At 38.6% G+C, this 27105-nt stretch overlaps 2 protein-coding genes and 1 pseudogene across 7 annotated transcripts; 2 read left to right on the top strand and 1 right to left on the bottom strand.

Annotated features, from left to right (window-relative positions):
• Positions 1–36: 36 nt before the first annotated feature.
• Positions 37–3829, top strand: LOC148864880 (small ribosomal subunit protein uS19). 2 transcript variants are annotated; one of them, XM_088975565.1, is made up of 4 exons: positions 37–170; positions 259–404; positions 497–554; positions 3327–3829. In XM_088975565.1, the coding sequence occupies exons 1-4, from the start codon at positions 168–170 to the stop codon at positions 3573–3575; spliced, it is 456 nt and encodes a 151-aa protein (XP_088831691.1). In that variant the 5' UTR covers positions 37–167; the 3' UTR covers positions 3576–3829. The 2 variants fall into 2 exon arrangements, with proteins under 2 accessions (XP_088831691.1, XP_088831690.1); XM_088975564.1 differs by having other exon boundaries at positions 85–170; positions 256–404.
• Positions 3830–6248: 2419 nt separating this feature from the next.
• On the bottom strand, positions 6249–23847 carry LOC148864879 (uncharacterized). 4 transcript variants are annotated; one of them, XM_088978940.1, is made up of 8 exons: positions 23119–23847; positions 22896–22956; positions 22107–22366; positions 14685–14886; positions 10379–10507; positions 10118–10218; positions 9916–10013; positions 6249–6606 (listed from the first exon to the last, which is right to left on the bottom strand). In XM_088978940.1, the coding sequence occupies exons 1-8, from the start codon at positions 23488–23490 to the stop codon at positions 6540–6542; spliced, it is 1290 nt and encodes a 429-aa protein (XP_088835066.1). In that variant the 5' UTR covers positions 23491–23847; the 3' UTR covers positions 6249–6539. The 4 variants fall into 4 exon arrangements, with proteins under 4 accessions (XP_088835066.1, XP_088835068.1, XP_088835070.1 ...); XM_088978942.1 differs by having other exon boundaries at positions 10418–10507; XM_088978944.1 differs by lacking the exon at positions 6249–6606 and adding an exon at positions 9415–9569 and having other exon boundaries at positions 10418–10507.
• Positions 23848–24527: 680 nt separating this feature from the next.
• Positions 24528–26527, top strand: LOC148864878 (cytochrome P450 85A-like; annotated as a pseudogene). Its single transcript, XR_016109581.1, has 3 exons — positions 24528–24853; positions 25509–25828; positions 26185–26527. The product of XR_016109581.1 is annotated as a cytochrome P450 85A-like (transcript).
• The last annotated feature ends 578 nt before the right edge of the window (positions 26528–27105 follow it).

The raw sequence follows: 27105 nt of genomic DNA, 5'->3' as shown, positions 1-27105 counted from the left end.
CAATAGGATCCGTTTAGCAAAATAAAAATGTAACATCACGATCTTCCATCCGGTCCGAGTCACTATATATATTCGAGCTCATGTCTTACTCCAACCCTAGCCGTGACGGAGGGAGAGAATTTGCTGCTTAGGGTTTTAGGGTTTTTTTTGGTTCTTCATCTTCAGTCATGGTAAGTTCAAGGTTGATTCTATTTCCACTTCTCACTTTCACACACAATCTAACGTTAACACTAAGCCATTTTGCATTCGTTTTAGCAGGCGGATCCCGAAATAGATGTTGCTCCAGGGCAGCCGAAGAAGAGAACTTTTAAGAAGTTCAGCTTCCGAGGGGTCGATTTGGATGCTTTGCTCGACATGTCAACTGATGAACTTGTGAAGCTCTTCCATGCTAGGGCTCGCAGAAGGCAAGTCTACATATCTGTATTATGCCCTTCATTTGTTTTGTGAATTGGTTTTCCATGGCTCATTTATGCGCCTCGTTTGGTTCTCTTGGCAGGTTTCAACGAGGTCTGAAGAGGAAGCCGATGGCTTTGATCAAGAAACTGCGTAAGGCGGTAAGTTTTTTTAATTTATTATCACTCCTAATCTCCACTCATTTTGCATAATTCCGAGTGTCAATTAATTGAAAACAATCCTTCCTGGATTTTGTTCGATGTTAGAAGTGTTTTAGGTGGTATAAATGTATATCATGATCCAGCGATGTGATTTACGTTGTTTTGCTTGAATACTACGAGCTAGATTACCTACTTGCTTGAAATAACAATGCGTATGAATTTGACAGCTCTTTCCAGTCATTTCCATTGTATGAAAATTTTATGCTGATCAGAGTTGTAGGTTTGTTTACAAACATGCCCCTCTGATTAGCCATTTCCAGCATTAAGTTAGAATAAATCCTTTATTCCTCACCCCACCCCTCATAGATCTCAGTTTGTAGTTCATTCAATACATACTACCCTAGAGAACCATTGGGGGTGCCTAGCTTGGTTGTCACAAGTTAAACTTCTACAGAGACGTAAATCCTTGGGAGTTCGGGGCTGAATAAAATTTAGCTTCCTTCCTACAGTGTTGTTTTATTTATGGGCTTTATGAAATTTCAAATGTGGCTTGGTCAGATGGGATGCTTTTATTCTGTGAGTGATTTTAATATCATATCAGTACCTCTCTTTTATTGAACCAAGTCTATTGGCTGAAAGAACGATGATGTCACTCAGAAATATCATAATACTTACTGAAGTATAAATGATCAAATTTCTTGGCTTTCTAAAATTGTGTATATTTTGGTTGACATTCTTTTGGGCTTGGATTTGCATCAATTATTGTTTGTCAATTGGAGAGATTTTTGCCTGTTGCCTTGTCATGGTTTTTAAATTTTTGAACTTACTCGTGGTCTTTTAAAAGATGTAGAATGGGTACCACTGTTTTGAAGATAACTCTTACAATAAATTGTACAAGATGAAGCTTGATGTGTTAGTAGAAATTGATGGCCTTGGGTTGGCTGGTTCATGCCTTGCAAACTCATCAAATATAGCACTAGAAGGAATGAAGAGGGAATTTCCAGATCATTATTGGTTTCTTGTTGGGTAGAGATCTTGACAGATTTGAAATTTTATTAGAGTTATCGTCATAATCTTGTAGTGTTCATGCATGTGAGGTTTTCCTAAATCTCTACATACTATACATTTCAAGATGATGTTTCATTAATGAGCAATGGAGGGGCAGGTGGTATGGTCTGAACTTTCAGAATTGTAATTTCTGGAAGTTCTTATGGATCTTGGAAGCTTGAACTGCAAAGTTTTGCTAGATGACTTTTGAGGGTTTTACCTCATTTTTTTTCTACTGTGTTGAGGAAAGATATAGGGTAGGGGGGTAATTAGTCCTATGGAAGTTGGAAGTTTTCTTTGGTGGGCCAGATGCTTTGAGGAAGAATCTACTAATGGCTGGTTTGGTTCACGGGAATAGGGGTCTGGAATTGGAATCAGAATGGTCCATTCTGATTCCAACTGTTTGGTTGGGCAGATTAGAGTGTATCTAATACATACAAAGAACTTACACAAGGTTGGGGCATCAAAATAGGAAATCTAATGTTCTTTATGTCTCTTTACTTGTGAACATCATACCTTATTTGTAGTAATTTGGTGTACTCTTCCAACTTCACATCCGAGACTCCAGTTTTGATAAAATGATCAAGATAAAAAATTCTATAAGCCTAAACTCAGAAAAGCTGTGAAGGAAAAAAAACACTGAAATAAGATCTTGATCACTCTGGAGATGGGACTGTCCCACATTTTCTACTGACCTTCACGCTAGTGGAGTTCGTTACTGTCTTTGCAGACACCTCCAAAATCAAACTATGAGTTTATTCAGCATGGTATCCACTTTTTTTTGAAATGAGCTTGGAAATATTTTGGGAGGTTTTCTAGTGGATCCACACCCAGCACAATTACTTGTGTCCAAGAGGATTGAGGTATCTAAATGCCTGAAATCTCCTACTAGAAAATTCAATCTAGATAATAGTGTGCCAAAAAAAAGATAATGCGTAGTGTAGTCAATGCAGTGCAGCAATGACTGTTCGTTTTGGCATTTCTTGTTGTGTGTAATTACTAGTTGGTGCCTGGGTGCTGACTGGTTATTTTGCAGAAAAAGGAATGATATTGAACATTAGTTTACAAGCTTATTTTGCAAACAAATTAAAGTTAGACTGGATAGGCTAAGTTTGGGAATCACCTAAAAAAGTGACCTTGAGTATCGGCTTCTTTGTGGAAACTCCTTGCCAACAGACCAACAATTGGAAGAAAAATGAACTCCGCTGCCTAATTTTATTTTATTCATTTCATCTATTTTATATATCATCATCTGATCATGCTCTATGTTATTGCAAACAATTAAAGATGCAAACAAACAAATAAAGGTTTAAAGTGGCATTGTGATAGATCTATTAATGCTCAGTCCTCCAGGGCGATCTCATCATGAGTATTGATTTACTAGTTAGTGATTCAATGGTCTGGCCTTTAATTTTCTATTTCATGTCTACCATTTGATGTATTCATACCGAAATTATGTGGTCTTGTGTCATTCTTCCTGTTATACCATGTGTTCGAACAAATAGTTCTTGAATCACTAGAAAGTTACAATGGAACATTTTCTTTTTTTTGATACTGACTGATACCAATCTAGCAACTTCATGGTAGGTCAAATTTTGCCAAGTATATTTTATACTGTTTGGGATTGACCTGAATTTGGTATTATGTAATCCATTCCTAATGGAAAAAGAAAGGATATACATGTCATACTCTTATAATTTGTTATACGTTGCTGACTTGAAACAGAAACGGGAGGCTCCACCTGGTGAGAAGCCAGAGCCAGTTAGAACTCATCTTCGGAACATGATCATAGTACCAGAAATGATTGGAAGCATCATTGGGGTTTATAATGGAAAAACCTTCAACCAGGTCGAAATCAAGCCCGAAATGATTGGTCATTACCTGGCCGAGTTCTCTATCTCTTACAAGCCAGTTAAACATGGTAGGCCAGGTATTGGTGCTACCCATTCGTCAAGGTTCATTCCTCTCAAGTGAGATCTTCGTTCAAACTGGATACCCGGGGAATTGTTATGGCAAGAGTGGTTCTGGTGCAATGTTGCTGCTTATCAATTAAATTTTGGTTTTTTAGTTATTTCTTTTTCGAATTCCTACTCTTAGTTCAACTACTGTTTGTTTTTTTGGTGGTTCAATCTCCACTTGGATATATATTTCGAAGCTTTGCTTAATGAAAGTATGAAACTGAACTATGATTTTTTTTATCAGCAATAGGAAAGTTCTTGTTGAGGAAATGTTTCTGCTTTTAGGTAGCCTCGCCTACCCCAAATCAAACGTGACAAAAAAACAGCCATTTAAAGAAAAAAGAAACAACTACATTGCATCTCTACAAGGAAAAAATTGCTGGTAATTCTGCACATTTTAGGTGGTGAAATCCGGTCCTGATCCTGCAATTAATTGTGTATGAAACTGTGAATTTGTGAGCTTGGGGTGTTTGACTAAAATTCGATCAATTTTTTGGATGTGGGGCCAGCTCTACCCCTCGCCTTTTTTAGATCCTTTCTTCCATTATACAAAAAAAACTTCGATCGAACGTTTTCTACGCCGTTTCTGTCTTGCCGAGAAAAATGAAAAACCAAAAGCGAAAAAGTGATCCAACTAGTTTAAGGGTCTGTGCGTTTGCTCAGAAGTCTCGCATTTGAAAATGTAATATTACATTAAGAGAATGTTATTTGTTTGTTTGGAGGCATTATTGGAAAGTAAAAAATTATATGATTACAATTTAAGACGAAATAAAAGTTGTATGAAATAAAAAGTTAAGACGAAATGAGCCTTAACTTATTTTTTAGACATGAACAAAATTCACTTCTCATCAGATGACCTTGGATTTTATTCATTTGAGTGTTACGAAGCATTCATTTCTGGCGTTGCTCTGAACACTCAGAGACCTCAACATCAAAATGATGAGTATGTAATTACAAATAAGTTATTTGGCTTAAGTTCAAAATTAATTCCATTAATTTACTTACATGCATGGTTTTAAAAAATGACTTGGAAACGGAATCGTTTTGACCACCAGTTTTCCGGTTGATAGTTTGATTGTTCAGTTCAAACGGATGCTAATAATAAAAAAATTAAAATAAATAAATAATTAAAAGTAAAAAACGGTCAAAAAATTGTTGAGCGGGTCAATTAGGGTGCTCGCAGTTTGGCTAACCGAACCATGGGTTTTTTTTTTTAATCGAACTGACTTGATTGTTTTTTTTTAAATCTGAACTGAAACCAAATCGAAATTTGGTTTTTTAATGTAATTATTGCACAAGGTTCACCCATGCCAATTCGGTTAATCGTCGGTTTTTGTACAAGGTTTATTCAAATCGAACCAGTTGGTTTGATTTTTCGGTTTTTTTTTGCTCTTAGGGTCAATGGTTTGACCACCCAAGTCAATGGATCATTGATTGATTCAATGGTTTTTTATCAGAGACTGAGTTTGGTGTAAAATAGAACCGATTGCCTGAACAGTTCTTGGGCCGAATGGTCCGACCATCCAAATCAATAGGGGTTCAAAAACCATGCTTACCTAATAAAAAATGCATTTACTTGTTTTTTAATGAAAAATGATAATTAGTTAAATTTTTTAACCATTTACCTAAAATGCAATTATTAAAAAGGAGCAATTCTGTTTCATAATATTGTCAATTTTTTCGTTTATTGGCAAGTGTTAACTTTTTCCTTAACAATTATTTATCCACCTAAATGATAGGGTATATCACTTGCCTGATATATCCATTTGATATATGGGAATGTTGCCATTGACCAATTCCCCCCCTCCATTTATGCCTTAAATGCAAGAGTGAACCCAGGAAATGGACCATTTATAAGCAGAACAATGTCCTACCATTTAATACAATTAAATGCACGGCCCCGTTTGAGAGAGTTGAACTGAAGATTTAATTAAGCTGATTCAGCTGCTTAAGAGGTAGACGCAAGCAGCCCTTCAAATGACTGACGGATGGTCAATTCGGGCACTGAATTTTTCACCAGACATAGAGCTTATAGGATGTTTGTGTGGGGCCAACCTCAAAAAGCCCTAAATTCATCTCTCCCGCACGAGCACACATACATCCCCATCCAAGTACATTTTTGTTGGTTTACAAGTCGGGACGTAGAGTCTAAGCCACTTCAGGGTTAACTTTTTCTTTTTTTGGGTGAAAAACTTGAGCCTTCAGATTTTAGTAACGCATGAAATAGAGAAGTGATGCAACTCATTTATTTTCATTTATAAAGTGGCCATATATAACTAACAGTGTCGATGGACCAGTTTATGGGCCAACAAGATATATTGATTAGATCAATCCGGTCCAAAATATTTATTATATTGGATTGGACCCGATCCATTCGTAATAAATTTATATTGAATTTATTGAATTGAATCAAGGTTCAAAATATTGATACGTCCAATATGCCGGTAGAGGCATATCGGGCATTATTGGTATTTTTTTTTTGTTTTTTTTTTCAAATTTAGTTTAAAGGGGCCAATTTAAGGACCATTGACCCCCTTAACCAATCAAAACCCCAATATACCCTCATACGTAACAGAAAGGTCCAATACGATACATATCGACCAATATGGGCCAATACTTTGAACCTTAGATTGAATTAAGCCAACATCTGATCCATTGATACAAGATAAGAATGTACTAATGGACTGGGTTTGGGTTGAAACCAATCTATATCAAAACAAATTTGAACAGATTGGAACGGTCCAGAAATTGAATTAGACCAGTCCAAAATGATCCAAGATATTCATTGGGACTGGATCGGATTAGACCAAATCCAGTCCAATTGACACCCATGTATAGAGCTTTGTCCGTTTGTCTACAATGTTACAGAGTTCTGAGTTGTCATTATTCTATCTCAATTGTGTTGCTTGTACACGCATTTCTCAGAATATGTACTGGAATCTGCAAAAATTTGAACTATAAATGGTTTAGGAAGTTCTATTCATGATCTTCTTTCCAATTTCCGTTCACTAGATCTTTTCTCCTCCGCCTCTTTTCGCCTTTGTTGCCTGCCAATGAAATAGGACACCGGATTACACACACATCCAGTCACAACCATCATCTAGGTAGTTAACCAGTTCATCAACCAAGAAAAGATCAAATGAAATAATTCTTGTGAGACTTCCCCTTTTTATCTTTAGAAAGGCTAGTTTCATGCTTTACCATAGAGTTATTTTGTCATACGCATGATAATAGTGAATCTATTTTTTTTTGGGTGAAAATACCATAGTGGTTCATGCTAAACTAATAGCCCGCTTTCTTGGTTTTCTGCTCAACCTGACTTTAGGTAGTTAATAACAAGTTCATCAACCAATTGAAAAAGCTGAGCAATCCGAATGGATCAAATGTAAAAAGTTAATGTGTAAGACATCCACTTTTTATTTCCACCAATGCCAGTTTCACGATCTCTTAAGTGCAATTAAATGACAAAATTCATAGCCTGCTGATTTGGGTTTTCACTAACATAAAATGTTGACAACACTAGGAAGGATAACTGGCAGAAAATGCAAGGTGCCAACCAGTGGGTTAGTAAGGTCTCCTACTTGGTCATAGTGGAGACTTGGGATCGAATCCCGCCTGCACCTGGGTTGGGTATAGGTTGGGGGATGGGCTACCCCCCCACCGTTGTGTAGCCCTTCAAAAAGAAATCAAAAGAATAATAATAATAATTTGCAGAATCTCATACAACTGCTGGACGATAACCAACAAGATGTGGTCCTTACATCTACACAAATGTAGGATTTTGAGTTATATCCAAATCAAGGCTGCTTGTGCCCTCCTAATGCACACTCGATATCCTATTTGTCATGGCCCTGTTGTCTTTGCCTGAACAATGTAATCTATAGCTTGAGATGTTTCAATAAGCCTTCAGCTTTGCATGTAAATATGACTAATTACTAATGCATTGAGTTAGTCATAACAATTTATTCTTCACATTGCATCCCCCAACTGTTGTTAAATGGATGCTTAGACTGTTAACTCTTGGTTATATGCTTTCCTCCACTTTGTTAGTAACACTATGAAAATTCTTTTCATTCTCAAACATGGCATGAAGAGCATATCAAAATCCCAAACTGAACACTACTCTACCTATGCCTCCAAAGTCTGAATGCACCATTAACCAATCAAATATAAAAGAGAAAATGTCAGAACAAACTCTTCTCTCTTCTTGTTTTAAAAAATTCTCCTATTTCTCTCTTTCTAATCATTCCCTTAGCCAATCAATATCTTTTATTTTGAAGTATAACACTAAAGTTTTATTAATATCAGGATAAAGGAACAGTACATAAATTGCGTGCAAAGCACTCCAACTGGGTAGCTACCGTCAGCTAAGCGGCCACTTCTAATTTCTTTTACAAGTTACCCACTTGGGGAATTTAGAGTTGTCAATGAGTTGGGTCTGGTCTGGGACAGGGTGGATCCAGTACCAAATATAAGGAAACATGCAGACCCAGTACCAATCTAGACCTTATAGGGTCTGTAATTGGGCCTATCGGGTCTAACCAATGAGGCTTGAATAATGATATATTTTTTTAAGATAAATAAAAAAGAAATTTTATTAAAAACAGGACAATATACATCACCATGTGATGAGAGGTCACCCAAAACAAAAGAGAGAAAACAAAACAAGAAAACAAACCAGAATCATAAAAAAAGAAAATTTTTAAAATATGCATCCCCTTTCCCCTCCCCTCTCCCTCAAACTCCTTATTCACAGACCTTATCATCCCTTCCCTTCCCTTCTCCAATTCCGTGAAAGCTTTTCTTGCAAACTCTTCCAACCCAAGAAGAAAAGCCCCATAATTTTACTTACTCACATTTCCAACTCAACCACTTCCGTCCAAATTTTCTCTCAACCTCTCTTGATCAACAATTTGATTGTCACCACTGTCCTGCAGCTCCAAACTTCCTCCTGATCTGAACCATTCTTATCATTACCTGGTCCTGAATCCCTAGGTTGTATTTCATTAGGAACAGAATCCCCCAATAAGAGAGCTTAGACTGGGGGTATCTTTGTAATATACTAATATACATATATAATTACGCATGTAGTCAGTTTGGGTCTTAGTCAGTTCGGAACAACCAAAACCAGGTCCAAGTCCCAACCCAATTATAATTGGGGCACATAATGTAGACCCAGACCCTATAAAATTGAGTTGTTTGATTCTCCCCAATTCATTCACAGCCATAGGGGATTTAAACCCCAAAAGAACTGATCTGTATTTATCCCTTCTTTTACTAGACCACCCACAATGCTGTTAGGTGTCCATTTGTAACTTGTTCTCAGCTCCAAAGCCTATTGATCTCCCTAAATGTGTCTATGTTCCCACGAGTCAATAGCCTCTTTTTAGCCAACCTTTTATCTTTTCTTTTCTTTTTTTGATAAGCAAGTGTAAATGTATTTCAGTCAATGAAAAGGAGGGAAAGACACCCTCGAGATCATGTATAAAAAGGTCTTTTACAGGCATATCTTTGACCTCCAAGGTCCTGGTTTCTTTGGTCTGCATTCCCAATGCCACCTGGCCCACCTCACCAATGAAAATCATATCACACCTCCATCCCACAGGAATATCTTGTCGAATGTTTTCAATTTCTCAGTAATGATGCCTATATATTAGGGATAGATTGTACATAGGTATGCTTGCAAGAACACTTCTAAATTTCTTGTCATGAACCATCCAAAAGGCAAAATCTGTTGGGATAGACATTTCTTGGGTTTCTTTGATACTTAAAAGATCTATTTTGGACCATTTTTCAGGCAATTCACTACCAAATCATCCAACATATCAGAGGTTGCAGACTTGCAGTTTTGGGTCATCAGTCATAAATTGCATTTCAATGGAAGATTCTTTAAACACTCATTTCATTGCAATAAGCATTTCTTAGTATGTAGTGTACATATACAGAGATAAGAGTGGAACAAACAAAATGTTCTATGTGTATTGCTAGTTGGGCCCAGTAGAGGTTTCACCTGCAGAAACCAAATTATCAGCTGATTGATGTGCATCTGCAATATAGTGCTCATCTAGCAGCACATAAAAAAGATACTAGTAATACTAAACTAAGAAGGTTGGTGAAACTGAATACTAACAAAACAGAGATGCCTAACCACAAAGCTATTAAAGCAACAGCAATTATATTCCACAATTTAGAAACCCATAAACCAACCATATCCCTAAGAACTTCATAATTTAGGATTTAAGGGATCAACCAACTCATTCAGTCAGAACTGACCTAGATCTTGAACCATGTACATGAAGAAATTCATATAAGTAAAGAGAGTGCAGAAATGACATTGCAAAAGTAAAGAAACTTACGCAAAAGCAGTATATCCAGCACCCACGTTAGCAGCAGATAACAGTGCTGCATGTGCCCCAACTGTGGACACAGAATCTGGTCTTCTATCACCATCAACCTAGAACCAGGTAAACATATTAGAATGTTATGAGGTATTTATTTCCATTTTATCTTACAGGGGAAAAAACTCATGTGTTACTTTTCTTCCACATAGGTAAACACCTTATCCCACTTTGATTTCTTATTCTGCCTGCCATCTTTTGTCATGCCATCTGAAGCTGGTGGAAGCGAGTGCAATCCACTAGCCGGAACAGTTGAAACACCTGAAAATGATGGTTATTATTTTCTAAGGGAAAACATACCCATTTAATAATTAATACAACAGATAAACATCATCGGCTTGAGGGAGGAAGAAAAAACTTAGGAAACCAATTTGCATCCACTCTGCAGATTTTTCCCTTTGGGGGGGGGGGGGGTCTAAACCTGGAATAATGCTGATCTTTTGTGCTGCAGCAACTGTACCAGGTAGTGTGCCTCCAGCAATAAAATCACCCTTTGGACTCTTCTTCCTCTCTTGTTCCTTCCTCTCCATTTCACGTTTCATATCAGCCTCTGTTTACAAAACAGGAGAATGGTCAGGTGGAATTATTTTTCTGACATATTTGTGCAAAAGCCATGCATGCCGAATGCAATAATTTGAAGCTACCATTGTGATTTTGCTCCAATTGTTCCTGTCAGATACCAGGAATGCAATCAAGAGACACTTTAATAATACAAGACTAGTAGGATATGCCATACCCAGCTGATAAAAAAATAAATAAATGTACTGTAGGTGGGACAAATGGACTGTCATCCTGGAGAAGGTAATTTTAGGGTTGGGATATATGTATTGTAGGTGGGATAAATCTTTAAGTGCAGAAATGAGTAAGATGAGTAAAGAGTAGACTAGAGAGAAGTAAGCAGAGGATAATATGCTATAATAAAAATAAAACAACAGCAAGAACAAAGAAATAGAGAAGGGATAAAGTGGATATATTGAGAGAAGAAACAACTTCCCAAATACATTATTTATTCAATCCTTTCACTATACTGTTTTTTAAATAGGACTGCACTTTTTATAGACTTAGAAGAAATCCCTATTGCTTACAGAAATACTCCCAGACAAGCTAAAATAACTTCAAAAATAAGCCTAATTTAAATCCTAACTTACACACACACACACACGCACACTAAAAAAACAAGACTAGAAATAATAGCAAGTCAGTAGCTCTCACTTCCTTCTCCTGAGAAAAGGCAAGGGAATGATCTAGATCCTCACACACACACACACACACACACTAAAAAAACAAGATTAGAAATAATAGCAAGTCTGTAGCTCCCACTTCTTTCTCCTAAGAAAAGGCAAGGGAATGTAAAGGAGGTAATGTGAGGTTCATCAGGAATCTGAAGTTAGTGAATCAACTTTTTGAGCAAATGTCAAACTTAAAAGTGAACTTCGGGAAAAGTTGTGTTGTGGGTGTGAATATGGAGGACGGAGAGGTTAGGGAGAATGCAGAAGTGATTGGGTGTGAAGTCTCAGGTAGGCCATTGAGTTACTTAGGTTTGCCCCTAGGTGACAATCCCAAGAGAGAGTTTTTGGAGCCCGGTGGTGGAGAGGTTTGAAAAAAGGCTTGCTTCTTGGAAAAAGAATTATCTCTCCCTTGGTTGAAGGACCACACTGATCAAGGCCATGCTTGCAAACTTACCTATCTATTTCCTTTTATTGTTCAAAATTCCAATAAAGGTTTCCAATAGGTTGGAGAGATTAATGAGAGATTTCCTTCGGGAGCCAGGAGAGGAGAAGAGGAACCATAGAGTTAGCTTGAAAATGGTGACCAGGAGCAAAGCTTGTGGAGGTTTGGGGCTTGGGAATATTGAGAAAAGGAACTTGGCCCTCTTGGGAAAGTGGTTGTGGAGGTTTCCTTTGGAGCAGGAGAAGCTATGGGCTAGAAGAGTGGCAAGCATACATGGGATGGAGCAAAATGGATGGGATGTTGGAATCAGAGCAAGGACCACAAGCAACTCACCTTGGAAAGCCATTCATGATTTGCTTCCAGTCTTTTCCCCACTGGTCAAGTATGATTTGAACTCTGGCACTTGCATAAAATTCTGGGGACAAACTTGGGTGGGAAATGTTCCTCTTAAGGACCTGTTTCCCCCCCTATATACCCTCTCTGAGTTTAAAAATAAGCCAATTTCTTTTTTCATCACCCCTCCATCCTCCAGTTCTGAGTTTGGGTGGAACCTGGGATTGAGGAGGGTTGTGAGGGACTCTGACTTCCACAGTGTCTTGAGCCTTCTTGACCTCCTTGATAATGTCTTCATTGACCCCTCAAAGGTGGACTCTAGAACTTGGACCCTGACTCCCATGGGCTCTTTTTCCTGTGCTTCCTTTTTCAAAGTCTTATGTCAGTCCACCAGTCTCGCTACCTCTCCTTTCCCGGTTTGAGGTTTGGTGTAGACCAATCCCTCCTAGGGTTGGTAGTTTTTGTTGGGAAGCCTATCTAGAAAGATTCAATACTGGTGACTTGCTTCAAAAGAAGAGACCCAATACATACTTATCACCTCATTGGTGTGTTCCATGCAAAGCGGATGGGGAGACTAGTTTTCACTCATTGGTGTTGTGCCAATTTGCAAAGTCAATTTGGGAATGGGCTTTTTCTCTCTTTGGGTGTAGGTGGAACACTCCATCAAATTTGCAAAGCCTATTTTCTCCTTTGTTCAGGTGGCACGTGAAAAGGGGAAGGACAATGTGGAGAGGACTGAGGGCTGCAGTATGTTGATCCTTATGGGAAGAAAGAAATCTTAGAATCTTTTCGGATAAGGAGAGAGAGGATGAAGAATTGAGGGCTGCGATCCATATCAGGGCTGTACAGTGGCTGAAATCTCTAGAGTTATTCACGGACTACATGGTGGATGACATGTTAAGGAAGTGGGGTGAGATTGCAAGCTGTATGAAGTCCAAATCAGTTGTGAAGGTGTCTTGGACACCCCCACCTGCTGGATTCCTAAAACTGAACTTTGATGGGAGTTGTAGGGGGAATCCTGGACAGTCAGGGATTGGGGGCGTTTTTAGGGATGAAAATGGGGTCATTTCAGCCATGTTCTCAGGTCCAATTGGAGTGGGGGACTCTCTTAGAGCTGAGATCTTGGCAGTTATGGGAGGTGTTCAGAAAGCTAAGGAAAGAGACGTCAGAAAACTCATAATTGAAGGGGACTTGGAGGTGGTCATAGGGTGGCTGAGGAAAGACAGCTGTGGATTATAGAAGTACAGCGATGAGAAAAAAAGTTCAAGTGGCTCGTGCAGGAAATGAAAATCAGGCTGAGTTTGGTTAAAAGATCAGCTAACTCTATAGCTGATGGGCTAGATAAACAAGGGATAGAAAGGGATGTAATGTTTTGGGCTAAGTTGTAACTAATTTGCTTCTTTTTTCCTTTCTTTCTTTGAGGACTTAAGTTGTCTTTGGAAGATAAGAGTGTTTGTCTTCCTTGATGTAACTATTCCTATTATATTTTGATAAAATTGCTGAAGTTGTTATTGATCAAAAAAAAAAAAAAAAAGGCAAGGGAATTATACACTAGATCCTCTTTTTTAATATCTACAAATCTCCAAAAACGAGTACAAGGAATTGGTTGCTTGTGCAATGTGTTTGGGGAACTGGTTGGTCCTATGTTGCTCCATTTTAACCTGTCCCTTAAGGTGTGGTCTCACTTCTTAAAGCCATTCCACCAGCAATGTGTTCTTCCAGCAAACCTAGCCCATTGTGGTCTGGAGGAGTGATGATCTCAACAGAGTGGTTCTTTGGAGGCTTCTTCCTTTCACATTGTATTGGTCCATTTGGCAAGAGTGAAATAAGAGGATTTCTGAGTCCAAATTCTTACTCTGTGGAGGCTATCATTGGGAAGGTTGAGTGTCTCATGATCCATAGGTGTTGTTTAAGGCAACTTGAATGTTTCAATTTCAAACTATTGAAGAATAGATGGGATTGTATTATCTTTGATCCTTCTTTTACTCTCTAGGGGCTTATATTATCTCCTCTTCTACTTACCATGTAATATTGAGGGAACCTCTCCCTCTACTAGCAACAAAATGCTATCAAAGAAAAAAGACATAAACAAACCTCCAAAAATCAAAGATTTCTATCCAAGGAAACTGCTGCAAGGAAACATACACAAGTCCCTTAGGCATCCAGATTAGTGGACCCCACTGATTCTGGTGGGCCCAGATAAGATATCTCTAAAAATTTGGATTTTTTTTCTGCTTTTATTTCTTCTTTGCATCTGTGTCAAGGCTGAGAATGATGTTTGTGGGTGTGCATGTCCAATAAAAAAAGACATTGCTCTCTAACATTTGGGAATCTTTCAGAAGTTGAGACCAAAATATAGTGAAGAGAAAGAATTATGAATCTCTGAAATGATAAATAAAAGTATGAACTTGTGAAATACACCTTGTACCCATATACTGTATATTTCCAATAACATATAGTTTCCACAATATTGTCTAGAACAATAAAATACCTGCTCTTATAATTTAGCTAGCTTGACATATGTAACATGTTATCAGCTCTTGATTTCAAATGGTAAAAGCATAAAACTGGCACCCTGGGTAAGATGAGGCTGCTGTTGATGAATTTACATTTGACAATTTGCACTTTATTTGACAAAGGTAACATAAAGTCAAAAAGTGGACAATATAACAGAATGCATACAGGATATAGAAATGAAAAATGTAGAAGGAATTGCTAACAACCTATTTCATCATAGTAGTCACTTTTCTCATATCCATGAGGGTCAAACACATCTTTACTGAAGCAAGACCCTATCTGATCTATATCTTGATATCTCACTGCATGCAGCAAGAAGTCAGGGTTACGATAGTCCTTCCTATTGCGAACTTCTGCATTAAAGCTTTTCCCAGCTCTCTTATATGCAAGAAATCTGTTTATTTTTTCCTGCAACCATTAATAGAAAAGCAGGAAGATTTAAAGCAACCGCTAAAGCTGAAAAGGTTTAGACATCTAGATACAGAGTAGGTAAGTCCAAAAAAAACACAAGGATGTAATGGTTGCAATAAACAGTATCTTTGCATTACTTCCATAATATGTACCTACTAGGATCACTGGAGATAACAGGTAGCAAACAAAGGATAAACCAACAGATCCTGGCACTCACTCCAGACAGACTGGTGGACAAGTAATAAAAACTGTCAAAATCTCCCTTAATCCAACCAACTTGTAATATGGAACATAACAAACAGACTCCATCCATATCTAATTCACCTGCTATGAAGAAATGGATGGAAAAATGCTTTCCTTGTTGCACATGCATAAAATACCTATAATGCAATAAACCAACAGCCCCTTATATACAGCAAATCTACTAGAGAAACAGGCATAAACCACAAAGTTTCCAATGCCAATCCAACCATTTTTCCAAAATGCAATTCTAGAACCATTTCCCACTTTGAGCAACTAAACCAGCATTGAACATCATTACCTTCCCCCACCCCTCCTCCCTATAAAAAGAAAAGAAGTGCTAGCATGAACATGGATTTCATGGCAATTTCCTGATCACCCAACAAAAAGTTGGCACAGAGTTGAAATAAAGGTTGCAAAAGTCACAGTTGTTATTGACAGCCTGCCTTAGAATAGAAAATTCTCCAATAGTAAGCACCAGGTACACTTTTTTTTGTTTTTTGTGAAAGGTAAGATAAATTTTATTAGAAAACAACAAGCAAACAGTACAACAGCTCCCTAGCCACACTGAGATTGGCCAGGAAAGCAGATCAGATTACAAATTCCAAAGGGAATGGGATCTTAACAACTCAGACACATTCTGGTTTTTGAACTCAGAATTTACAGATACCCAAGATATCAGTCTGCTAACAGCATAATGGATTAAAGTCTTCTGAACTCTTCACTTTGTTACAGAAGGTTCTATTGTTTCTTTCAGTCCAGATAGACCAGAGTAAAGCTGCAGGAACAGACTTCCAGACAATCTTTCCTTTTTTCTTCAGACCTTGGGCTTTCCAGCAGCACATTAAGTCTTTGACTGAGCTCGGCAGTCGGCATAACCCAACTGATCCCAACTGCATTGAGAAAATGATCCCACACCTTGGAAGTAACAACAGTGTATACTCAAGTGGTCAGTTGTTTCAGGCACTAGTCCACAAAGGCCACAAGACAGATCCAAGAGATACAGTACCCTTCTCTCCAGATTTGTTCTAGTGAGGCACTTATCTAAAGTCATAACCCAAATCAGAAAGTTCACTTTTGAGGGAAGGGTAGGATTCCAAATCTGCTTACTAGGGAAATCTGAAAGACCAGATCTGCTCAGTTTTGAGAAACACCCATCTCCAGATTTGGAAAGTTCACTTTTTCCAAATCTCACTGAGAAACACCCATCACCATTCCACTTCCAATACCACTCATCCTCCTTGCTGATGTCAATTTCTTGCCTCTGTAACAGGACACTTCGCCAAACTCCCAGTCAAACAAAATTCTTCTAAACTGAGGGACCCAGACTACTTAATTTTCAAAATAGACATAAGAATCAGCCACTGAGACATCTTGATCAGAAGCCCACTGGAAGAGGAAAGGGAAAGCTTCAGCCAAGGTACTGCCCATACACCAAGGATCTTTCCAAAACTTTAACCTGTCACCTTTGCCTATCTTAAACCCCACCCCTTCAGAAAAACAGGGAAAACATTTCATGATTCCTTTCCAAATAGAACAGCCCCAATTTGGAAGGGGATCTTGAGAGCACCAACCACCCCAAATCACCCCAAACTTGGCCGCAATTAGGTTTCTCCACTATGAGTTCCTTTCAGTACCAAACCTCCAAATCCACTTACCAAGGAAGGCTGTATTAAACAATTTTAATTTTCTGATTCCCAGACCTCCTTCTTCAATAGAAAGACAGACTTGCTCCCACTTAATGAGATGGATTTTCTTTTCTTCTTCCCACCCTTTCCATAGGAAGTTTCTTTGTAAGCATTCTAGCTTTTTTGGCAATTTTAGCTGTAGGGGTGCAAATGGATCAGATCATACAGTCTGAAGTCCAATCCCATTTTGTCGGATTTGGACATCCCCCATTTTGGATCAGATAATAGGATCCGATCAGAAATTGGATCGAATTCGGATCACCCTCCTATCCAATCTGATATATATACATATATATATATATATATATATATATATATATGTTATTTATTTATTTATAAATATATTATTTATATTGCGTTTTTGTAAATTTGTTATATTATTTATTTTTTATAAAAAATATGTATATATATGATCAGAATAGTTGAAAAGATACTTGCATTTTTTGCTTTTCTTTATTTAAAATTTAAAATTGTTATATTTTACTTTTCTTTTAATAATTTATTAATTTTTTAAAAATTAAATCGGATCAGATCAAATCTAAATATCTGACTTCCTCATCAGATTCGAATTCAAATCCATGTTTGTGTGATGCGATCAGATCGGATCTACTCTCCATGGTATCACTTCAGATTCGGATATACCATGATTCAAATCCAATCCGATCCATTTGCATCCCTATTTAGCTAGGACTGGGATGAGGGAAAGGAAATAAGTGGGAACGTTAGACAGAGTGGGCTTTATAAGTGTCGCCCTACCCCCCATTGAGAGATATTTAGCTTTCCAAGAAGAGAGTTTCCTCTCCAATCTTTCAATCACAGGGTCCCACAAAGTGGCAGACGTACACTTTGCCCCCAGAGGGAGACCCAAATACTTTACAGGGAGGGAATCCACTCTACAAGCCAAGACTTTAGCACAGTCCTCCAAATTGGCAATTTGTCCCACAGGAATGATCAAACTCTTGCCCAAGTTCACCTTTAGGCCTAAGACCACTTCAAACCAACAAAGAACTCCAAGTAACACCTCTAACTAATCAAGATCGGCTCAAGAAAATAAAGAGTGACATATGCAAACTAGAGAATGTTAACTTTTTCCTCTCCCAGAGCAATTGCAAAACCTTCCCAGAGCCCGGCCTCAGCTGCCCTTCTAGCAAACTGGATACGGACTTCCATAAGGTAGATGAACAAAAGGGGAGAGAGAGGATCACCCTGTCTTAACCCTCTAGTGCTCTCAAAAATAAAAAACATACAGATTGCCCATTTACCAAAACAGAAAATTTGGGGGAAGAAATGCACGCTTTAATCCAATTTCTCCATTTTTTACCAAAATTCATTTTTTCTAGCACAAAATCCAGACACTTCCAATTTAAATGGTCATAAGCTTTTTCAATGTCCAGCTTACTTCCTTTTTCAAAAACTTAAAGTCTTAGGCTTTGACCCACTTTCCACCATCTGACACCAACCAAATTTCTCTTTAGCGCCACACATCACCAGCCCTTCCACGTCAACTTCGTCCTCCTCCTTGCTTCTCCCTCCCCAGAGCACCTCTTCTTCTCCCAAAACAACCCAAACCTTGTACCAACAACCCTCTGTTAGTAGATGCAGCACCCTTGGAACCGCTTCCCGCCGTACTCCAATTACTTAAATTTCGCTGCAGACAAATCTTTAGAGTTGAAAGTTCTAAGAAGCCTCCCATCACCACTGTGACCCTGTGAAAGGTAGCTTCCATCCAGAGAAGGAACAGCAAGCCACACAGTTTAATAGTAAGGGCTCCATCAAAAAACACCAACTCATTTGAAAGGGGGCACCACCAATTAATTAATGCTACACCCTCACTGGTGTCAACTGTAAGGTCTCCAAAACCTTATTTCCCACATCCAGCAAAGCCTTACCCACTCCAAAAGGACTTAATATAGATGGTTCAGATAAGTTTAGCTTCACAGAAACATCCTCCACGATTTTATTCCAGTTTGGTGTCTCTTTGTTTACTATGATTACATACCTCTGTTCCCAATCTCTTTAACACCTTCAAGGGACAACTTTTGTTCTGCAGATGAGAACCAAATCAACTCTATGGAGTCGTTAACAGTTGTTTGTGCCCATCTTGGAGCCTGATGCTTGTTCCTCTGATGTCTTCTCTTCTAAGCGCTTACCTGAGATTTCCTCTCTTTCCCCTAACTTTCCATTAGTTTTGCTCAGGTCCTCTGGTAATACTAAAAGAGGTTATAGAGCTTCCGCCACTAGTTTCATCCCCTAATTAGCTTGCCTTCTGGGATGCAAACCAGCTTTTTCTTTCCATGGCTAAAGAATTCAGCCAGTGACACATAGGCTCCATTTTTGTTTTCCAGTACTTCCGCCCAGTAAATGGTATCACCTTCTTTGTATGAGACTTGCTAGTTCACCTTCCGCTGTGAATGGATAGCTCCTTTCAGAAAACCTTTGAACCACAAGATAGCTTTGCCCCTCAACAAGATCATCACCTTTGAGAGCACATTGAACTTCAATACGACTCCTCTTCTGGTGAGGATTTCCTCCAGTACGAATGTCTTTGCCTCCGCTCTAATCTTCTCTCTCCACCTGTTTGCACGAACAAAGCTCCTTTCTTCACCTTCTCTTTCCATTCTTCTTGTGTTAGAGCTGCTGGTATTTGAGTCTAATATAGGATATGGAATATGGATAACATCATAATAGATAGTTTATTTTATTTCTAAACCTATTATGAATTTTTTATTTAAATTTGATTTTGTTAACGACAAAAGGGTTTCACTAATTAAAATTTTTAAATTACAACTCTTGGAAAATTCCAATACCCATCAGTAACACTGTTTACAAGTATGCCTAGAAAATACTTTGCATATTTACCCCCTATTTAGCTAATGCATCTGCTACCTCGTTTGCAGTTCTATGTAAAGTTGATTATTTATAGCTGCAAGTTGGTTATTGAATAATAATAACCAATATTAATCGCATATTTTTATTTTTTTTAATTTAGAATTTTAGAATGATAACTAATTTATTTTCTTTTTTCTTATAGACCTTGACCTTCAAACTTCAAAGAGTTACATTAGACTTCTTAGCTCTTGCAAAGTAGAGTAAAGAGATGGGAGACGAGTCAGACAACACTCGAGAAAGCAATAAGAAAGACACTGGATGGAAATATTGCTATTTACAAGATCCAAAGAACACAAATTCTATCACTTGCAAATTTTGTGGCAAATTGACAAATGGAAAGTCTGTAGTAAATGCCCGAAGGAGGTAGAGATATTAGTGTATCTGCAGAGAAAAAAGTCAATGGAAAAAAGACATGGTTGGAGATAGGGGGCAGAATTCCATATTTGAAGATTCTGAAAATATAATTGAAGATGGAGATGAAATGGGGGACAAGGTGCAAATGCTTGGTGGTAATCGCATTTCCAGTGTTGGTGGAAATGTAAACTCTACTTCAGGTTCAAGATGTGGTTCAAAGTCTAAACAGCCCCCCATAAAAAGGCAAAAGGGGCCTTTGGAGAAATTCTTTCCTACTAGTCCAAAGAAATTGTGAATCTGAGAAGAGAGCAAAGAAAGATGAAGCAAACCACTATTAGTGATACATATAATAAATAAGGGAGAGAGCAAGTATGCATACGTATTGCTAGGTGGTTTTATCAAGATGGTATTCCTTTGAATACCATGCGCTTGAAGAGTTTTGAAGCTGGTATTCCTCTGAATACTTCACCTTGCACCTTGTGCCTCAAGCACAAAATGGTCCTTGCGCCTCGAAAACACTAAAACCAACACTTGATTACAATTTTAAACGTCTTAAGCACAAAAGGTTTGGGGTGCCGAACAGGTCTAGGTTGCTTAATCTTCGAAGAAAAGAGGTGGAGGGCTGGATTTGGGTGGTTTTCAAGTTCGACAAATCAGGAAAGAAGAAGATTACTTGGTTTGATGAGAAGAAGTCTATTGATATCAAGGAGGTCTAAAGGGATGCTTCGCTTAAATGCTTTCCACGTCTTGGCATTTGAGTCGATGCTCCTTCTCTGGCCACAAAGCTCTTTTCCGACTCAAAGGAGAAAGTTGATGGAGTGGAGCCTAGATCGGAGGAGAGAAGTGTTGGAAGATGGGGAGGTGGTGAAGTGTGAGAATTTCGAAGTTATTGGTGGTGTCATCAAAGGGGAAATAGTCAAAGTTGCTGGAGATAGGGGTGATCTCCAAGACATGTTTTCTCCTATTGAAAACTTTTTAATTAAGGAAGTGGTGGTTGGTAGACTAGGTGGAGGTAGGGAGCAAGAGGAATGTGGAAGAAAAAGACAAAGCAGCAAGTGAGGAGATGGATACTAAGAAACCTCGTAACTCAAGTAAGCTTCATTTAGTTCATTTGACAAAGGTGTTCTTGAGACTAAAACTTAGGGTCATTGGAGCAGGTCCCACAAGAATGTTTACAACAGAAGAGGAGTTTATGTCAGGAACTCAAAGGGCTGGCTCAACCCATGAACCTTGAGAAAATAGTTAGAGATGTTTAGGTGGGTAAAAGCCTTGGGATGTTCTTTTGGGGTGGCGATGATTTTGCCAGAAAAGCATTTAAAGAGTTTGAGAGGAGTAGAAAGGAAAAACGAATGAAGAAAAATGTAACAGGGGAAGGAGAAATTGGGAGTGAAGATGATGATGGATAGGAGTTGTTTGAGGGGGAGGATTAAGAGCAGTTGAAGTATTTGGTCCTTCAGTTCAGTGGAGCTTGAGGTTTGTGATTATTTTGCGGTGGGGGTTTTTGGGGTGGTATTTTGGTTGCAAGTAGACCTGTTCACTAGCCAGGCTTCAGGCTTGAGTTTACATAGCATTAGCTCAAGCTTGGGGCCTGGCCCATTAGAATTTTGACAAAAGCCAAGCCCAAGCCCGGGTCCTGTTGTTTTTTGGTTTAGGTGTAGATGTGTAGTCCTTCCTCTTTTGGGTGATTTCTTATCACCTTTCTTTTGTATTCTTCTTTCTTTTTACTGAATCTTTTTTTGTTACCTTTCAAAATAAAAGATCAATAGAACTTTTGTTAGTTGGTCATTGACTTTAAAGGATTTTACAAGACTAAACCACAACTATTTCACAAGAAACTTTGGAGAGTGGTTTTTCTATTCTTCTTTTGATGCATAGATTATAATTGTTTACATGGATAATCAAGGGGTTTTATTTGTCTTAGTAACCATGTAGAGATACATTCAGCTAGGGTCTTCCCCTTGTTGAAATCTGACTCATCAAAAAAAAAAAAAAAGGAAAAAGAAACACTGCAATTCAAAATATCTATTTCTAGCAAGATATACTTACTTGCAGCTCCTCAGAGCACTTGGTTTTTGGAGGAGGTGGAAGAAACTTGTCCAATGGATCATCATCTTCCTGTATTTCTACAGAAACCATAACAACATCCTTGACCCCTGTAGCTTCGGTCTCCATTCTAATAGAATTCATCATGGCACTATTATTTAGCTGTAAAAGCTCTGGCTGTTCTGATATTTGAGGAGGAGTTGATTGAGTGCCTGGTGTTAAAATTTGAACCATTCCTGGAGGCGATTTTTCTTGAAATTCACCTGAAAATGCAAATAAATTCAAAAATGAAGGAAAATAGGTTAAAAGTCCAATAGATCAGGAAAAAAACAAGGTTGCAACTTGAGTTGGGAATTTGTTAAATTTTCAATGGGCCCGAACCCTAAGCCAAGCCTGATGTAGCTGAAATTCTTCATATCAGGCAACCCGACATGCACCCCTATTAAAAAATTGCATTTGCATCCAAAAGCACCTTCTAGAAATCCATTATCACTACTATGTCTTTGAATGGTGCCATTATTCCAAACATGACAAAACAAGTATCCTTTCATGATTCATTAATGAAGGTTGAAAGTATTGAAGATATGGAGATAACAGTTTTGAAACTTAAACCATTATTTACCAGAAACTACTATAACATTTGGCACTTTTCCAATTCTTCCGCAAAGAGAATATACTCTATCATATACATAATTGCATATGAAGATGAAAAACTATACAAATGGAGAACACGTAATTATTGAAACCAATTTTCCATAAAACGCATGTTCACGTGTCCAAATATAACTATACCATTTGCAGTTTGAAGTTCTGCAGTTAACGTGACACGACCAGAACTTACTATTTCTCCTTCCTGCAACCAGACAACCGAAGTCGGAAATACAGTGAGAAACTATCAATGAATAAATTCTGAATTAAGAAAATTAACTTTGAGCAAGTTCTGAGTTAGGAAAGTTGTCGTGCTAAAAGATATATTGACATAGGAAAGGACAGAAAAAAAAAAGGCAGGAAGTACCTCAGCTTCGGGAGACATTGCTGTTTCATCGTGAGCATAATCGACGATGGCTAGAGTCCCTTTTCTTGTCCTCTGACCTTCCAAATGAGGGGAAGGCTGTAAAGGCGGCAATTGATTCAACGGTGAGGGTGGAAGTGATGTTTGGGGTTGCTGCGGCGTCAAAGGTGCAACCCTATCGCTTTTCGGGGTGAAATCGTCATTGGGGAGGGGAGGAGTGGCTGAAGTTTGAGGAGAAGAAACAGAAGCGACCATGTCCTCTCTGGTCTCCTCGTCTTCCTCGGCGTCTTCATCCAGATCCTCCATGTCTTCGTCTTCGTCGTTGTACATCGACAACAGGGCAATACCTTCGGATGCTTTCTTCTTCGACGCCATGGAAACTAGGGTTTTGTTCTTCGAGTCTTTAATTAAAAATCAAAGCTTTTGAGTCTTGACGATTTTGTTGCTGTTCTTGCCGCTACTACCAGCTTTCTGCTGCCTGGCTTCTATGCCGAGACCGAGACAATTTGAAGGTGGAGGAGTCAGGACTCAGGAGTGCTCTAATTTTGAACAGGAAGAGAAGAAAATGAGGGACGATTAATCAAACCTGGGCCAGAGCTTACACAGTTATAGCTTAGGTTTGCACTGAGCTGAGCCTGAGCCCATTCCAAGCCCAACCCGAACCGAAAAAATAGGGTTGGTTGGGTAAGGCTATAAAGTAGGCCGGGCCAGTCACAGACTGGTCACTGTAGCAATCTGCCCATGCATGCCAGGCCTTGCCTATATCCACCGTCGTGCCAGGTTTGAGTTTTGAGGTCCGTTTGCGGGCACGGTATGGCACGAAGCTGGCACATGATAGGTCGTGCCAACCTGCCCGAATATTATAGCCAGGGGGTCCCGGCTTATTTTACTTTTTTCAGGTCATGTTGGGTTGGCACGGCACAGCTCGCACAAAGAATGGGCTGAGTCGGGTCATACTTCCCACCCTTAAGATAAGTTGGGGGTTGGTCGAGCCTAGATCTGGGCTGAACTAAGTTAGACTGTTTTTGTTTTTTCCACATTCTAATTTTTTTATTTTTTGTTAAGTAAAACGAAAATACTTAACATTTTTTGAAAACAATTTGTAATAATAAAAATTTGAGTAACTTACAAAGGCTCCCCCTGTACTATGGGATTAGTGACAAAGACCCCCTGTAAGTTTTGTGAGAAAGACCCTCTTATAATAATGACCGTGAGACAAAAGCCCCCTTCCGTTAACCTATCCCATACAATTGAGAGAAAAGCAGTGTTCATCTTCCCTAACCTCATGACACACGAACAGCGGTGATGGTAATCCCTTTACCTCAGATTCCTTCACATTTTTCTCTCTCTTTCTCTCCCTCTCTTTCCCTCTCTCTCCCCCGATCTATCTTCTTCCCCTTCCCCTTTCTTATTATTCCCGCTTTCCTTCTATATGTAACTTCACGTAACTGACTGACTTGAACGTGAGCAACTGAGCATCAGAGCATACCCATTTCATTTACGTCTCTTAGAACTGTGTAGTGAGTGTTTTGAGCTTCTTGGGAGCACCAATGGCGGTTTTGGTGATGGTTTTTGGGGTGGTTTTGGGACTCTGTATCCGCACTACCCTGTTGAGATGGAATGAGGTGAGATACAAGAAGAAGGGGCTGCCTCTGGGGACAATGGGGTGGCCTGTGGATGGAGAGACTACAGTGTTTTTGAAGCAAGGACTAAGCTTCATGAGAAACCAGAGAGCAAGGTCTGTTTTCCCTGGTTTTTGTTATGGCTGGTGCTTCTTCTTTTCTTCTTCTCTCGATTCTAATTACCCATTTTAATCCATTTATGAAATATTGACTCATTCACGACCATGTCTTTCCCGCTCTTTTTTGATCTTTCTCCTTATCTGGCTTGTTTTTGATGGTTAAGATCACCAGTTTTTCCCTGTTTGAGGGATGGTTTCTTCTTTTCTCTTTTCTGGCTATATTGGTTCAGACGCATTGGTGCTTACCATTACAAAAACGTATATCCTGTTTAATCTATTTTTTAGCTCTCATTCCAAGTTAGTTTACATGCAAAAAGGGAACCTCCTTTTTACTGATATAAGTTGGTCTTCTGGCTTTCTAGTCTAGCAAACCTCCCACGAATAGAATACCGTTAATGAGAAATACCTCTTGGTTCTTCCAAGAAAGTGGTTTATTTCTTGATTAAAAAAAATGGCTACGAAGATTTTAAGCATGAAAAAGCTTTTATGTCTTGGGTTTTCTTTCTATGAAACAGTTTTAATCTTGGGTCTTCTTGCTGATTTAGATTTGAATTACCACTCGGAGTCACTTATCATTCTTACAGCTTCCTTCTGTAATTCTACATTTTTCATTAATATGTAAAAGTTTTCCTTTCCCTCGTCCACAAAACAGGTATGGAAGCTTATTCAACTCACATATTGGGCTGCCCTACGATAATTTCCATGGATCCAGAGCTCAACAGGTATATACTGTTGAACGAAGGAAAAGGTCTTATTCCCAGTTACCCCCAGTTCATGTTGGATATTCTGGGGAAATGCAACATTGCTGCTGTTCATGGTCCACTACACAAGTCTATGAGAGGAGTCCTGCTTAGCCTCATAAGCCCTGTCATGATCAGAGAGCAGCTTCTTCCAAAGATGGATAAGTTTATGAGATCCCACCTCAGTAACTGGGATGGAAAAACTATCGATATCCAAGAGAAAATGAAAGAGGTTAGTTGACAACTCTGACCCAGAAACGAACCACATTATCAACTAACCGTACCTAAATTTCTTTGTTGTTTCTGTCTGCACTTCAATTAAATAAACTGTAAGACCCAGCGAACAACCGTAAAGGCCTTGTGGTTAAATAGCAGGAGAAGAGAAGCAAAAAGAGAGAAATATGTTAGCTTTTTAATATAAATTTACTTTTTAAGCTTCGCAGAATCAATAGATCATTCACGGAGTCATCGGGTAGAATAAAAACTTGCATATTTCCAAGAAAATTAGAAAAAACAACAAAAAAGAGGAAAATCCCATTAGTTGATCATTTCCAGTTTTAATTTACAGTATTCTGTTCTCTTGTGCAGACGGCTCTGTTGTCATCACTCAATCAGATTGCTGGCACCGAATCCAGTTTGATAGCTGAAGCCTTCAAGCCAGAGTTCTATAAGCTGGTTCTAGGGACCCTTTCACTGCCAATCAATCTACTAGGGACAAATTACAGATGTAGATTCCAGGTATGTTATTGAAAACATGATTCTTGATTTTGTTTTTGTTTTGGTGAACATTTTCACTTACTTGATGGCCTCTTCATCTATCCACCATGACATGCTTGATGGCCTATTGAGAGGAGAAGACTCAAGATACAAACTCAATAATGAAGAGATTATTGACCAGCTAATTACAATCCTGTATTCGGGTTACAGATAGAACAGAGGAAACCGGGAAGAAGAAAGGGGAGGAGAGAAAGGAGAAGGGGAAGAAGAGAGCGAGAGAGAGAGAGAGAGGAATTTGAGGTAGAAGAGATTACCATTGTTGGTATTCGTTTATCGTGAGGTCGGAAAAGATGAACAGTATTTTTCTCTCAAATGTCCAAATAGTTATTACAAGGGTGGCATGGAAATTAAAAAATATTGTAATGGCCTTTTTAGACATAAGGCTAAGGGAAGGAGGTCTTTGTCTCATGGTCATAGTACAGGGGTGGTCTTTGTCGCAAAACAAAGTACAAGGGATCTTTGTCACAGACCCCAGAGTACAAGGGGGATCTTTGTAATTTACCCTGAAAATTTTAACAAAGAAATGAAAAAAAAATCTTAAAAAAATACAAAATGAACAACAAATTGAAAAAAAAAATAGGACTTATTTTATTTAAATTTGAAAATTGAACAATACAATGGTAAAAAATATTGTAATGGCCTTTTTAGATGGAAGGCTAACGAAAGGAAGTCTTTGTCTCATGGTCATAGTACAGGGGTGGTCTTTGTCGCAAAACAAAGTACAGGGGTCTT

The sequence above is a fragment of the Nelumbo lutea genome, chromosome 3 (assembly GCF_056320005.1).
Source record: "Nelumbo lutea isolate HS-2025 chromosome 3, American lotus-T2T, whole genome shotgun sequence".
Classification (NCBI taxonomy): Eukaryota; Viridiplantae; Streptophyta; class Magnoliopsida; order Proteales; family Nelumbonaceae; genus Nelumbo; species Nelumbo lutea.
Note: the sequence above shows the minus strand (reverse complement) of the source record. Positions and strands in the feature narration are given on the sequence as shown.